This window comes from Lachnellula hyalina (assembly GCF_007821495.1).
Source record: "Lachnellula hyalina strain CBS 185.66 chromosome Unknown contig00097, whole genome shotgun sequence".
In the NCBI taxonomy this organism is placed as follows: domain Eukaryota; kingdom Fungi; phylum Ascomycota; class Leotiomycetes; order Helotiales; family Lachnaceae; genus Lachnellula; species Lachnellula hyalina.
In genome coordinates this window covers 44,873-56,917 of record NW_022157211.1, presented here as the reverse complement: position 1 = coordinate 56,917, position 12,045 = coordinate 44,873, and the positions used below count along the sequence as shown (strand labels likewise).

General features: G+C 45.6%; 4 protein-coding genes and 1 non-coding gene across 5 annotated transcripts; 2 read left to right on the top strand and 3 right to left on the bottom strand.

Annotated features, from left to right (window-relative positions):
* Positions 1-2,448: 2,448 nt before the first annotated feature.
* aflD_0 (Norsolorinic acid ketoreductase) lies at positions 2,449-3,422 on the top strand (the record flags this gene model as incomplete). Its single annotated transcript, XM_031151527.1, has 6 exons — positions 2,449-2,491; positions 2,554-2,678; positions 2,731-3,026; positions 3,078-3,128; positions 3,192-3,291; positions 3,348-3,422. The coding sequence occupies 6 exons, from the start codon at positions 2,449-2,451 to the stop codon at positions 3,420-3,422; spliced, it is 690 nt and encodes a 229-aa protein (XP_031004141.1).
* A 1,175-nt stretch (positions 3,423-4,597) lies between these two features.
* On the bottom strand, positions 4,598-4,688 carry LHYA1_G006590. Its single transcript has one exon. It is a non-coding gene; the product is annotated as a tRNA-Phe (tRNA).
* Positions 4,689-6,203: 1,515 nt separating this feature from the next.
* LHYA1_G006589 (uncharacterized protein) lies at positions 6,204-6,673 on the bottom strand (the record flags this gene model as incomplete). The annotated part of the gene is made up of 2 exons (XM_031151526.1): positions 6,204-6,544; positions 6,607-6,673. The coding sequence occupies 2 exons, from the start codon at positions 6,671-6,673 to the stop codon at positions 6,204-6,206; spliced, it is 408 nt and encodes a 135-aa protein (XP_031004162.1).
* Positions 6,674-7,725: 1,052 nt separating this feature from the next.
* Positions 7,726-8,190, bottom strand: LHYA1_G006588 (uncharacterized protein; the record flags this gene model as incomplete). The annotated part of the gene is made up of 3 exons (XM_031151525.1): positions 7,726-7,838; positions 7,925-8,098; positions 8,154-8,190. The coding sequence occupies 3 exons, from the start codon at positions 8,188-8,190 to the stop codon at positions 7,726-7,728; spliced, it is 324 nt and encodes a 107-aa protein (XP_031004163.1).
* Positions 8,191-9,937: 1,747 nt separating this feature from the next.
* On the top strand, positions 9,938-11,856 carry ALG10 (Dol-P-Glc:Glc(2)Man(9)GlcNAc(2)-PP-Dol alpha-1,2-glucosyltransferase; the record flags this gene model as incomplete). The annotated part of the gene is made up of 4 exons (XM_031151524.1): positions 9,938-10,200; positions 10,367-10,929; positions 10,995-11,132; positions 11,201-11,856. Coding segments are annotated over 4 exons (1,620 nt in total), but the record flags the coding sequence as incomplete, so codon positions are not given.
* Positions 11,857-12,045: the final 189 nt, after the last annotated feature.

Sequence of the window (12,045 nt, the reverse complement as noted above, 5' to 3'; positions counted from 1 at the left end):
TAGAATATGCTTAAATCCAAAGCTTGAATCAATGCATGCTCGTTCTGTATACCAATAATCTTGCACTTTCGGGCCCGAAGCAAGTTCCGAATGATGCGAATGCTGACAACTGGTACTGGTATTCGTGGTCCGGTGAAGCCGTGCCATAGTCACCTGCAACGACCATGAGTGAAAGAAGAACAATATAGTCGATCAATAGCTATTCCTGTCGTTCTTTGCTAAGCACTGTGTCATAAAGTACAGTACCATGATCCAGACTTCTATATCCGAAGCTTAAATCCGAGCTATTATAGAACCTCACCTCACATTAACCCCTCCACCATTCGCAATTACTCCCTGCGTGAAAATAGATTAGTTATTGCCTGGATACTGTCTATTGTTAGAAATTGAGGCTTAAGACATGCTAAAGACAAGAGATGGAAGTAAAAAAGAGAGAATAGAAAGGAAGTAAAATCAGAAATGATTTAGGCTAGAAAGTAAGAAATACTATAGCCTTTTAGCCTCTATAAAGGCTTTTAGAGGGATATCTGATAATCTCTAAAGCTAGCCGGTTATACTAGTCCACTGACCACTTAAGGAAATATAATTTTATAGTTCTTAGAAAAGGTCGGAAAATGCTGTTTAACTGTTTAAGTTAAGCAAGTTAACTACCATAGTCTAGTTTTGAACTAACTATCAAGATCGCTGATCTAAATTCTGTTATAAATGCATAGTACACGAAAGTATGTTTCGCAGTTGATAGAATCCTGTACGAACAACTATGGCCCTATGCTGTGACACAAAAGCATTTCCCTCATCGTCTCCCTTGTCTAGACAACCGTGGCCTCTCGCACTTGTTCTGGTCATAACCAGCGATAGAAATGAGGCTATTTAATCTTCAAATTCTAAGATAGACGACGTAGGTGTGAATATAGGAGCACTTGTTGCGGACAAGGTGCTTGTGATAGCTGAGCTGGCGTTCACCTGCGCCGACTCGAAGATATCATTCTGACCTCCTAAAATCCGAGTCAGTTCTCGCCCATCATCAGAACAATCCGCTTGCTTTCTAGATGTCCACCCGTAGTTGTTATCATAACCTGGTGAAGAATCCTAGGTAGTCGCGACGACATTGCTCCCGTCGAGTTCTGTCTTTGTCAGCTTTAAATCTATAAACGATCTATCACGAGAAGACTTACGGTTATAAGCAATCATTTATTTTGCTCCCGTGACACAAGTTGTACCGTCGGCGCAGTAGACAGGTACTTGGGCTTGGGCAACTGGGATAGTCGAAGTTGCACCGGGAACGTTGTACTTAAAACCTTGCATATACATGTTCGGCTGTCCGCAATGGAATGGGACCCAAAGCCAAGCACACGTGCGTCTACCCTCGGGGCAAGTCGGCATCGCAGCCGGTACTTCATAAGTTGAAAGCCTTTTCCACCGGGTGCTGCGAGGCTTTAGTATCTACGTATCAATTGAACAGTACTGGCATTGAATGACTTACTGCCCAAGCACGTTGAAAATGTCCATATTCTCCATAGTCACTGCGAACAGCTCGCTCTGAGAACTGATCGTAAACGCAGTACCCCATGTCGCACTCTGGTTACTTGCATGCATTGCAGCATTGCAGTGCGAATGTGGTATACTCGTAGTACTCCAGGTTAAATCTTACTGCCGGAATAGTAGGATCCCAAAGCCCATTCCAGGGGCGGCTTGAAGCTGCGAGGAAACACAAGCTCAGGACTCCAGTGAAGGATACAAGGGATGTGCAAATAATCAGAAACAGTTTGAACAATTTCTTAGTTCCAAAGATGTGAATAAGTAAGATGCTAATGTAAAACCTAGCTATGAAAGAGACTAGAATACTGGGAATAGCCGAAATGAAGCCCCATTTGCTGATCATCATGCTCTGATGTTTGGTCAGGTCGGTTTGGGGTAAACCATTGCCCCAGTAACACATCGTAGTAAACAGCCAGTATATCAAATTGTGGGCTGTGACCATAAAATATGGCATTTTATAATAAAATAACTATACTAGGTCACTAGGTGCCAACATGCTGTAACCGGTTCACCATTTAAAGCAAGGGCACTTATGAATCTACAAGGCGTCAGGTATAATAATACCGTTTACTAATACTATTATATATATGAGCTTTAGTTTCAAGCCGAAACCAGAACTATACTAGTATGGGTAGTTGTAGTAATTTGTCAAAACCGGCCCTAAACCCATTGAGAGCACTACTTGTAAAGCAATATCGTTGTACTTGGTCAATCAAAAAGTGAGGCTCGGCAGTTCGGGAGAATTCTACAAGGCCCCGCTCAAGCTTGTTTTATTCCCAGTATAACTATTCCCGACATAATAGCTTTATTCCTGGGGATTCAACTTCTCCGTTGGCGGTTCTCCAATCTCCACGCAGCCGACTGATTACATTCCGCCGTCGACTAGAAAGGAATCGCAAGTCGCCTATAATGGCCGATCCGCTAGTAGTATTCATCACCGGCGCTGGCAGAGGTGAATTCTGCTGGTCTTCCTGATCATATTCTGAATGCAATATTGACTATGGTTCAACACAGGTATCGGATTTGCACTGACCCAAGCTTACCTTTTACAACCGAATTGTACTGTTATCGCAAGCACCCGCAAAGAATCTGCGGAGCTGAAGGCTTTATCAACTGAAAATGGGTCCAAGCTACTTCTAGTCACCATCGAGAATTCTTCGTCAACTGACCCCAAAAATTTTATTCAAAGAGTTAGAAGCCGCCGGCATCCGCTATATCGACGTCGTCATTGCTAACTCTGGAGTGAGTCCACCGGTAGACCCGCTTGATACGGTCGATCTGGAAGAGATGTCGACCACCTTCAAAATCAATGCCCTCGGCCCTCTAGCATTATTCCAAGCCACCAAGGACTTACTTCAGAAATCAAGTAATCCGAGATGGGTGTCTGTCAGCAGTGCCGCGGGTTCCATCAGTGCCATGGAGGCCTTTGGGGCCTACATCGCGCCCGCTTACAGCGTCTCCAAAGCGGCATTGAATTGGATAACCCTGTAGGTTCCATGCACTCCATGAGTAAGAAATAACCAACAACCCATGTACAGATCGGCACACTGTGGTAATCAATGGCTGACTGCTTTCGCTGTGAACCCCGGGTAAGTCCTCCTTTCATACCCGAGCACTTGGCTAGTAGTGATGAAACTAATTTAAGACAATAGTCTTGTTGCAACTGATATGGGCAATAAAACTGCCAAGTTCTTGGGACTAGAGAAGGCACCCTATACCCAGGAGTACTGTGCCGAGCATATTATCAATCTTGTAAGTATATACGTGAAGGTTAGAATTTGTTGCACCGCAGAGGCTAACTGGTACAGATTGAAAAGGCAAGTCTTGAGAGCACGTCTGGAAAGTTCATTGACGCCATCAAGGGCGAAGAAGTCCCCTGGTAACGGTTATTGTTTCTGGAAAAAAGCATGCCTGTTGCAGCCCGCCGGACAGGTACAATTTTAGAGCTACTTCCAATCGCTCGGACTAGTATTTACGGGACTCTTACTATCAAAATCTCGTTCCAGAAAGATTAGTCCCACATCAAAGGTAAGAACATTTTTGCCTTTGCTTTTTAAATCGCTGGTCCCCACCTCGGAAAATGTTATAGTACTCCTCCGTAGGGCATTGTAGCTGATTTAACCACTACGTTCTTTTTTAAGGTTGATTAAGCCGAAAAATAAATCAAAATCATGTCGATATATGGTATCGACTCCTTAGCAGCTATCGAATTCCGAAACTTCGTGAAAGTAGAATTAGGTGTCGAGCTTACAACACTAGATGTTCTAGATGCTGTTTCGCTTTTCTCTATTTGCAAGAAAATCATACAGCCCATCTCGGAGACATAGATTATTTGCTGGTCATATTACAATATTATTATTGATGCTTTGTATCTCTGGTAAAGTTAGTAAAGTCCGATCTAAATGCTGCTTTCAACAACCAATTTACATGCTTACGATTATAAATGTGCGATGTAGTTTAGAAGTATATCATTTTAACCCGTTCTCAACCGAGTATAAAGGTGCGCTATTGTAGAAGCTGAAGCTGCTGAAGTAGCCTCATAATGAAAAACACCCTGACGCAACTCTCTCAAATAGGGATGTATTAGTAGTCGTCTCTGCCTAACAAAAACATAATCAGAATATGTCTGTTTATTTATTATACTTCATGATTTATTGGCATCACAGGTGTCCGTGATCACTTATCTACTACATAGTATAGACTTAATGCTTGGTTCTGGTTGATATTGCTTAGCATTTATAGTGTTGAGTATGCGAAGAGGTTATGCCTCTTCGCAGACTAAGCTACGCTAAGTCACATGACTAGAAAGCTCGGGATACAGCCCCTTATCCCAGCATGATTTCCAATAAAATATCATATAACTTATTATACGGAGCGTATTGTGGACCCACCCCGCGACCCCTCATTTAGCCGACCAAAAAAGCCACCAAATATCATCTCAAAAAGTCAGAAAAAATACAAAAAAGTTATTTGTTCTAGTTGAAGTGATCCTCAACTCGCAGAAGTTTGCGGCTTCTAAAGATGATATTAATATTTGAATTAACAGAATCTCTAATGATGCAACATACCTGTGGATCGAACACAGTGCCTCCAGATTAATGACAGAAGTTGACTTCAGTCTGGCGCTCTCCCAAGTGAGCTAAAGCCGCCTTGTTGGGTTGTTTTTGAGATGATTAAGCGCTCATTTCAATATATATGGGAAGTAATCGTAGAGTTTGTTAGAGGGTGGATCACCTCGTCGCTTACTAAAGGTAGCACGTCCCCTCTTCGTCATTTTCAGCATACAACCTGTTAAACCTACGAGTCAGTCAATAGAAAAAAAGTACTTAATAATGTAATAACAACCATACGAGGCTCGTCATTTTTACTCGCTACAGTGGGCCAAATCGTGAACTTCTCCAATGATCACGTGAACTGGATCAGCAGATTAACCCCCTTCAAAGTAAAAAGAACAAGGCGCTTATGGCCGCTCTCGCTTCTAGTAATTTCCCTCTCAGCCGAAACGAAAGGAGTGACCGATATCGATTTACCCCAAGAAAACACGGAAGCAATCAACCTGATGTTTCTGCGAAGCCTATGGACGGAATTAGGAGACATGCTAGACGCAGCAATTCACGATGGCGGAGAATGTAATCATAAATCGCAAAATGCCTAGGCATTTTTGTTGTCCTTGCCTAATCGCAGTCTTGCAGTATACAAAGATTACCGCTAAAGGGTTGCTTACTATAAGCTTGTGACTTGGGTTGCCGTGTGCTTCATATCGTCGATGTTTGGAATTTGGCGTAGCATTTTACAGCGAGCGAAACATCACCAACTCCCCGTTCCAGGAAAGCGATTCAAATTCATATGGACTGGATGCGAGGAAACGGAAGCTGTTTATATTGTTTTGAATAGCTATTTTGAAGGTACGGCAATTAACATTTTTTGGAGAACTAATATAAGCGGATTGCCTCCTTTTCGTTACTTGCTCGACTGACATGATTCAGCAAATCCTCCAAACAATGGCCTCTCAATACTGCAGCAGAACACCACTCGTTCAGCATCGGCTATAAACCGCTTCAACTATCAGACCAGACGGATATTTCACCAGTTCTGCCTCCTAAACATCTTCCGTGGCTGCGGTCCAAAATCCTTCTACCACAAATACAGGTTTTCAGACCTACAATGGCTGCGGTCTCCGCTCTTGCCCGAATACACCTATACCGGTAGGCTCTGTAGCGGCAAATGCTAGTACAATGAAACAGGGCAGCGTAAAGTTGGGTTCAGGACTTTGTTGAATGTGGGAGTAGTGGTTTTCATAGGTGTATCATGCTATATGATGTAAATAAGTTTTGAAATCACTTAGTCTGTAATGGTAACACGCAATCTGCTCGAACCTATGCTGTGGTATTTTGAGAAATGCTACGTACGTCGTGAGTACCTAGATAGACCACCATAGACCGGTAAGGTGACGCATATCCGCATTCTTAGCTTATACCGGCCGGGGAGCATAATTAATCGGTGTTTGGTGTACAATATAGTATAGAGGGTGTCTCACGGAAGAACGAAATCCAACCACGGATTGAAACATTCTTGAATCTCCTTCCCCTCTCCTCTCGTCTCCATGGCCAAGCAAACCCCCTTCCAATATCCGCACACCCTCCAACCCGTTCTATCCCATCTCATCACGTGTCAAACTGCCATTTCTGCAACCCACCCCTCCACCCATCCTTCTTCGGCCCAGCCGGCGCCGCCATCTTCAGATTCGCCGTCTTCGCATACTCCTGCGCATCGGCCGCGCACGTCTTCTTGTGCTGCTTGAACGCTGCTTTTTGGCAGTCACGGGAACAGTACAGCGCCGTGTGGCACTTGGGACAAGGCTTCAGCTGGACGGGTGGCTTATCTCCGGATCGTTCTCCGGGGTTGGTTTCTAGCTTGCCGCAATGCGCGCACTTTCTGGGAGGTGGGGAAGCTGACGCTGGTGCTGGTTCTGATGTTGATGAGGAGGATGCTTCTGGTTGTGTTTCTGCACGTGGGGTGGATTGTGTTAGGCTTTTGCATGCAGTGATGATAGCAATGGAGACATACCGCTCGTGGGCTGGATCATGCCTGGCATTGACGGCTCGCCGGCCTCTGGATTCGAATTCGTTGCCATGGTTGGGTTTGTCTGCTGTGTAAATTGCGTTCAAGGGTGAAGATATACTCGCTAAAAGGTTTTGTGGGCAATTTTTAGGTATGGTTTGCTCACGTGACATGACATCAATAACCCGTTCTTCTTTTCACCACTAGTTGGCCTTGCGAGGAATTATGTTTACTTTTGATATTACTTTTCGTGCTACCTTGTTCTACGCCTGCTATTGAATATCCCCCTTACGAGTAATTACGGAAGTACTCTATCAAACCATTTACAAGGAGAAGCCTAGTTAGTCAGTGCGCTATAAGTCGGAAATGCGAATGATCCAGCGATTCTAATGTAAACCAAATTGTTCTTGTCTTGAGAGATGATATTGCCTTTATAAGACTACGTTATAAAATCAAGTAAGCTTAATAAACCTATTACATTAAGCTAACCTAACTAGCAAAAGATGTCTGGTAATGTCAAAAGGAGATATCAGAACCATAGTATTCGTCCACGTCACCATCCTCTGACTCACTCGTCACATCCTCATCCTCATCATCATCTGATGCCTGCTTAGCAGTCTCTCCATTTCCCCACTTCTCCAACCCTGCCCGCTGCTTCACCGACCGTGTGAATCTCTCCTCACGAGCGGCTCCAATCACAGTCCGAGTTCTCCATTTAAACGTTCCTGGGTGAGATACCACAAACAGCACAGCATTGTATACCTTCGCACTATCCTTCACTTCGTCCCCGAAATCTCCAAGCATTATCAAGTACAATAATCTAAAGGCTGCATCGCGTGCTAAAACAAAGAAAGTCGCTTGCCTTTCCTATCCATCGCGAAACTCAGAAATGGGTGATGTGATAAGTAAATAGAACTTTTCATTTCATCTAGCTCCACCACCCTCAACACCTCTCATACAGTCAAGTCTACCGAAGAAATGAACACCCCGAACCGACTCACTGCCTAGACCGGCCTAAAGAATGCGGTCCGGCATAGCAAACAAATATTTGACTCGCACTTATGAATACACCTCACCGTTTCTTTCCCAACCGCGGCACATTTGGGATTGCAACCCACTTGAGTCTTAAGTTGGGCAAATGACATTCGTAGCCACGAAAGGAGCGGAGGCTTGCTCGCAGCTACCAATAACACCGATGGTATCTCCCTGTGTGCAATCGGCATTGGTATAGTAATGGACTGTTTTTGTGCCGGGAAATATTAGCTAGCTATTATTTATACAGTAGATACAAGTGATTGATTGACTAATTCATTAGATTACTTACCAACGCATCCAGCAGGATCTTGCGTAACGGAGTTTGTGGTAACGCTTACGACGCTGCCGAGAATGGTGCTGAGGGGCTGGCAGAGATTGATTGTGTTGAAGGTGGCTTCGCCGTCGGCGGTTCCAGTGCAGCCGCTTGCGCTGTAGTAGGTTTGCGTTGCGTAGAATACACCGCCTGGCGGGGGGTTAGAATGTGATGGGGTGGTCGTCTGGATTGGGGGTGGGGTTACCTTGACGGTCTTCGATGATGGGAGATGCGGTAGCCATGCTAAGGATAGCGAGGAAAGAAGAGATGGCTGTAGGGAATTGCATGATTGGGGGTTTGGTAGATTAGTCTTGGATTGCAAGTGAAGAGTGGTTCTGGAAATATGTCGAAAGATGTGGATGTTAAGATGTGATTGTAGAATCATTCTTCGAAGTTTGGTGGCTGTTTATATAGACTCCTATCCTTGCTGGGACTGTTCAAAAATCTCATAGACTATTGTAAGAAAATTTCTGATTAGTCTACCTTCAAGTCATGCGCATTGTGTTACCGCTCGGTTGACAGTATATGCGTCCACTAGCGATGACATCCAGAAGGGAGAGCCTGTTGAGCTTGACAACGAAGTCATCTTCGCCGGCGCCTCCCAGGTGCATCCGAGCAGAACTTCCAGATTTAATCGAGTAGAACTATAACCGACCATCTTTCACCACGGGTCAAAATGAACATATCACAAGGTCAATAAGTCATCAGGCCATAGAGACGGCGAGTGTGACATGGAGAGTTGAAGGCATTCTCACATCAGCGGGGAATGAGCTATACGAACTTCGTATGGTCTTAAATGGAGACGAGCCGCATCTCTGGGGCTCGGTACGTTCGGGTGCTTCTGCATTATGCATGTAGGAGGATTAGTAGCGCTATCGGATCACTTCCCCGAAGTCACCATTAGACATCTTAAACAAAGTTGTGAGGGTAGGTGGAAGTAGAATGTAGCAGAGGTGTGAACGATTTTTAAACGTTGCCAATGATGAGGCTGACGAAGAAACATTGGTCGGATTACCATTTCTGAACAGACGAGCCGGGCTTACTGCTGCGTAATCCCATACCGTTACATAAATCTTCAATGACATAGCAAGAACACACAGTAGAGAGCGACATAAATGGCAGTTTTAAAAAAGCAGAAAGGGAAAGAATCCTGCCAAAGTCTGGTGCCGCCAACGACAAATCCAGAAAAGATTCCAAGGGTCTTCACTATAAACGACACTTTACTTCAGGCACAGGTTATCGACCTCCACCGAACTAATAGATGCAGTATGACGGCCAGCATAAAGATAGGACGCCGACACACTCTTTGTGAGTGCGAAGCCAGCTGCGAGTTACGCCTTCGATAAGCGCTGCACGGCATTGTTGCTGGAATTGCCAGAAATGGTGAGAGCCTCCCGGGTGACCCCTGAGTCTTAAGAAAAGAAACACTATCAACTTTTAGAAATAGATGCACGCTATAAGTAGATAAAAGTGGGGGAGATATGGATGGGAATCATAAGTCCTTTTTGCGTGGAAGTAGGGGAGAAAGAGGGTATCTGATTCTACGGAAGGGAACACGTAGAAAGCTTGATCGCACATCCACAAAGAGAAAAAGTGCTCTTGACACATTTATTCCGACAGAGCTACGTGCCAATGGAGTGTATAAGATACGTGAGCTGTGAGAGATATTGAGAGTGAAATGGAGCAGCAACTCTGCGAGACTACGACGCGTCCTAATTTTCAGTTTGGCGCCATGAACCAGACGTTGTTAAGGAAGGAACCACCCACCCAAACACCTATGCATTACTCAGTACTTTATAACATATGAATCAAAAACAGTGCTTCAATTCGAGCTGTAAGGAATATTGTCGTGCTAGAAAAGAAGTTGACAATCAAAGATGCCACCAAATAGAATGGCGCGTCCAAAGCCTCATCCCCGAAAATAAGCCGGGCATCCTCACAACTTCACCCCTTCTCAACTTCTGCGCATCACATCACGCACTAATCACCATGCCCTCCAACGGGCCCAAATGGCTCCCGGGCATCCTCTTCCTCCACGACACACCCACGCACCTCCTGCTGGGTCCCTCCAAACTCCTCGCGCTCGTTTCTTTTCTTACGCTCGGGGCCCTCGCAAAGTACTGGCATGGTCAGGTGATCAGCATCGTGCCGCAGCCGTATCTAGATGAGGTTTTCCATGTGCCGCAGGCGCTGGCGTATTGTGAGGGGAGGTATGGGGTGTGGGATTCGAAATTGACTACGCCGCCTGGGTTGTGAGTTGGTTCTTTTTGCTTTGCTTTGCGCATTTTCGAGTTTGTTTATTCTTACTGTATTGTTGTATTGTATTATGTTTTTGTTTTATACATTGGTATTGTACATCTTGGGAGAGTGGAGTATATTGATGGATAGTTGGCTGATGTAAGAGATATGAATGCATAGATATGCATTCGCGGTAATGTTCATCAAGACGCAAATCAACGGGACGTGCGATGTATACAAACTGCGTCTCTTCAACGTCTTCGCGCTACTCTTTACTATGATCTATGCCTGCGACTGTCGGGCTCTCATCTCATCTCGTCCCGGTACCGCTCTCAAAAACCTCAAAGCGGGGATTGTATCGGCGGAGACGTTGCATACAGCGCTCAACATCGCCTTATTCCCTCCGTTGTTTTTCTTTTCTGGACTGTTCTATACGGATGTCCTTTCGACGGCGTTGGTGTTGCGGATGTATACGCTGTTTTTGCAGGGCGGGAGGGGGGATGGGAAGGTGTGGCTGTACTTTACGGGCATGGTGGCGTTGACGATGAGGCAAACGAATGTTTTCTGGGTTGCTGTGTTTATGGGGGGTTTGGAGGCTGTGCGGACGATCGAGGGGAATAAATCTCCTGCATCGAGCAAGGAGTCAGTGCCGAAAACGTGGCAGGAAAATGTTGTGTCGACGTTGAAGAAATGGAGTCGAGGCGACATCCACGATCCCTTTCTCAGGGATGCTGGAGTTCATGGTAAGTTAAACTTCCAACCCCGCTCAGCACTCTGAATTTACTCATTCACGCCTTTTCATTCCTAGATTCCATACTCTGCGCCCTCAGTATAGGAGTAGCCGTCATCTCCAAACCAGTCTTAATCCTGGCCAGCCTATGGCCTTACATTGCCCTCCTCATCTCTTTCGCAGGTTTTGTATTCTGGAACGGAGGCGTCGTCCTAGGTATATCTCTCTCCCCCTCTCCATGTATGCATGCGCCTTCTTCTCTTCCCCTACTAACAAGACTCAAGGCGACAAATCAAACCACGTCGCGACAATCCACCTTCCGCAACTCCTCTACATTTGGCCCTTCATCGCCTTTTTCTCCTTCCCCCTCATCCTTCCCCCCGCTCTCTTCCTACTCTCATCCACTTTATTCCCCTCCAGTCCGCGGGCTTGGAAATACACATACGCCTTAAACGCCATATATATAGCTGCAGCGCTAATACTCACATTGGGAATAATAAAGTACAACACGATCATCCACCCCTTCACACTAGCCGATAACCGGCATTACATCTTCTACGTCTTCCGCTACAGCATCCTACGACACACTGGTATCCGCTACCTGCTCGCGCCTGTCTACCTGGTCTGCGCCTATTTGATCTCACTCACCCTCTCACCTCCATCACCTTTATCACCACCTCAATCTCCATCTCCAAAACAAGTCTCCACCCCCAAAACCCCACTTTTTTCGCCGCAAGAGACAGGCCCCAAAACATCATTCGTCCTGATCCTGCTCTTAACCACCACCCTATCCCTCGTCACAGCACCGCTCGTCGAGCCGCGGTATTTCATCGTGCCGTGGGTTTTGTGGCGCTTGCATGTACCGGGGAACGGGAAACGTGCTTATGATTGGAGGCTCTGGGGAGAAACAGGTTGGTTCCTGCTGGTTAATGGCGTTACGGGGTATGTGTTTTTGTACAGGGGGTTTGAGTGGATGCAAGAAAAGGGGGTGGTGCAGAGGTTTATGTGGTGAGTGAGGATTATGTGGTGTGTTTATTTATTCGTTTAGGAGGGATTGTGAAATGGGGTGGAAAGGGAGAGAGGGAGGGGAGGGGGGGTGTATGATATGATGGGCTGGCTGTGTTTGGGT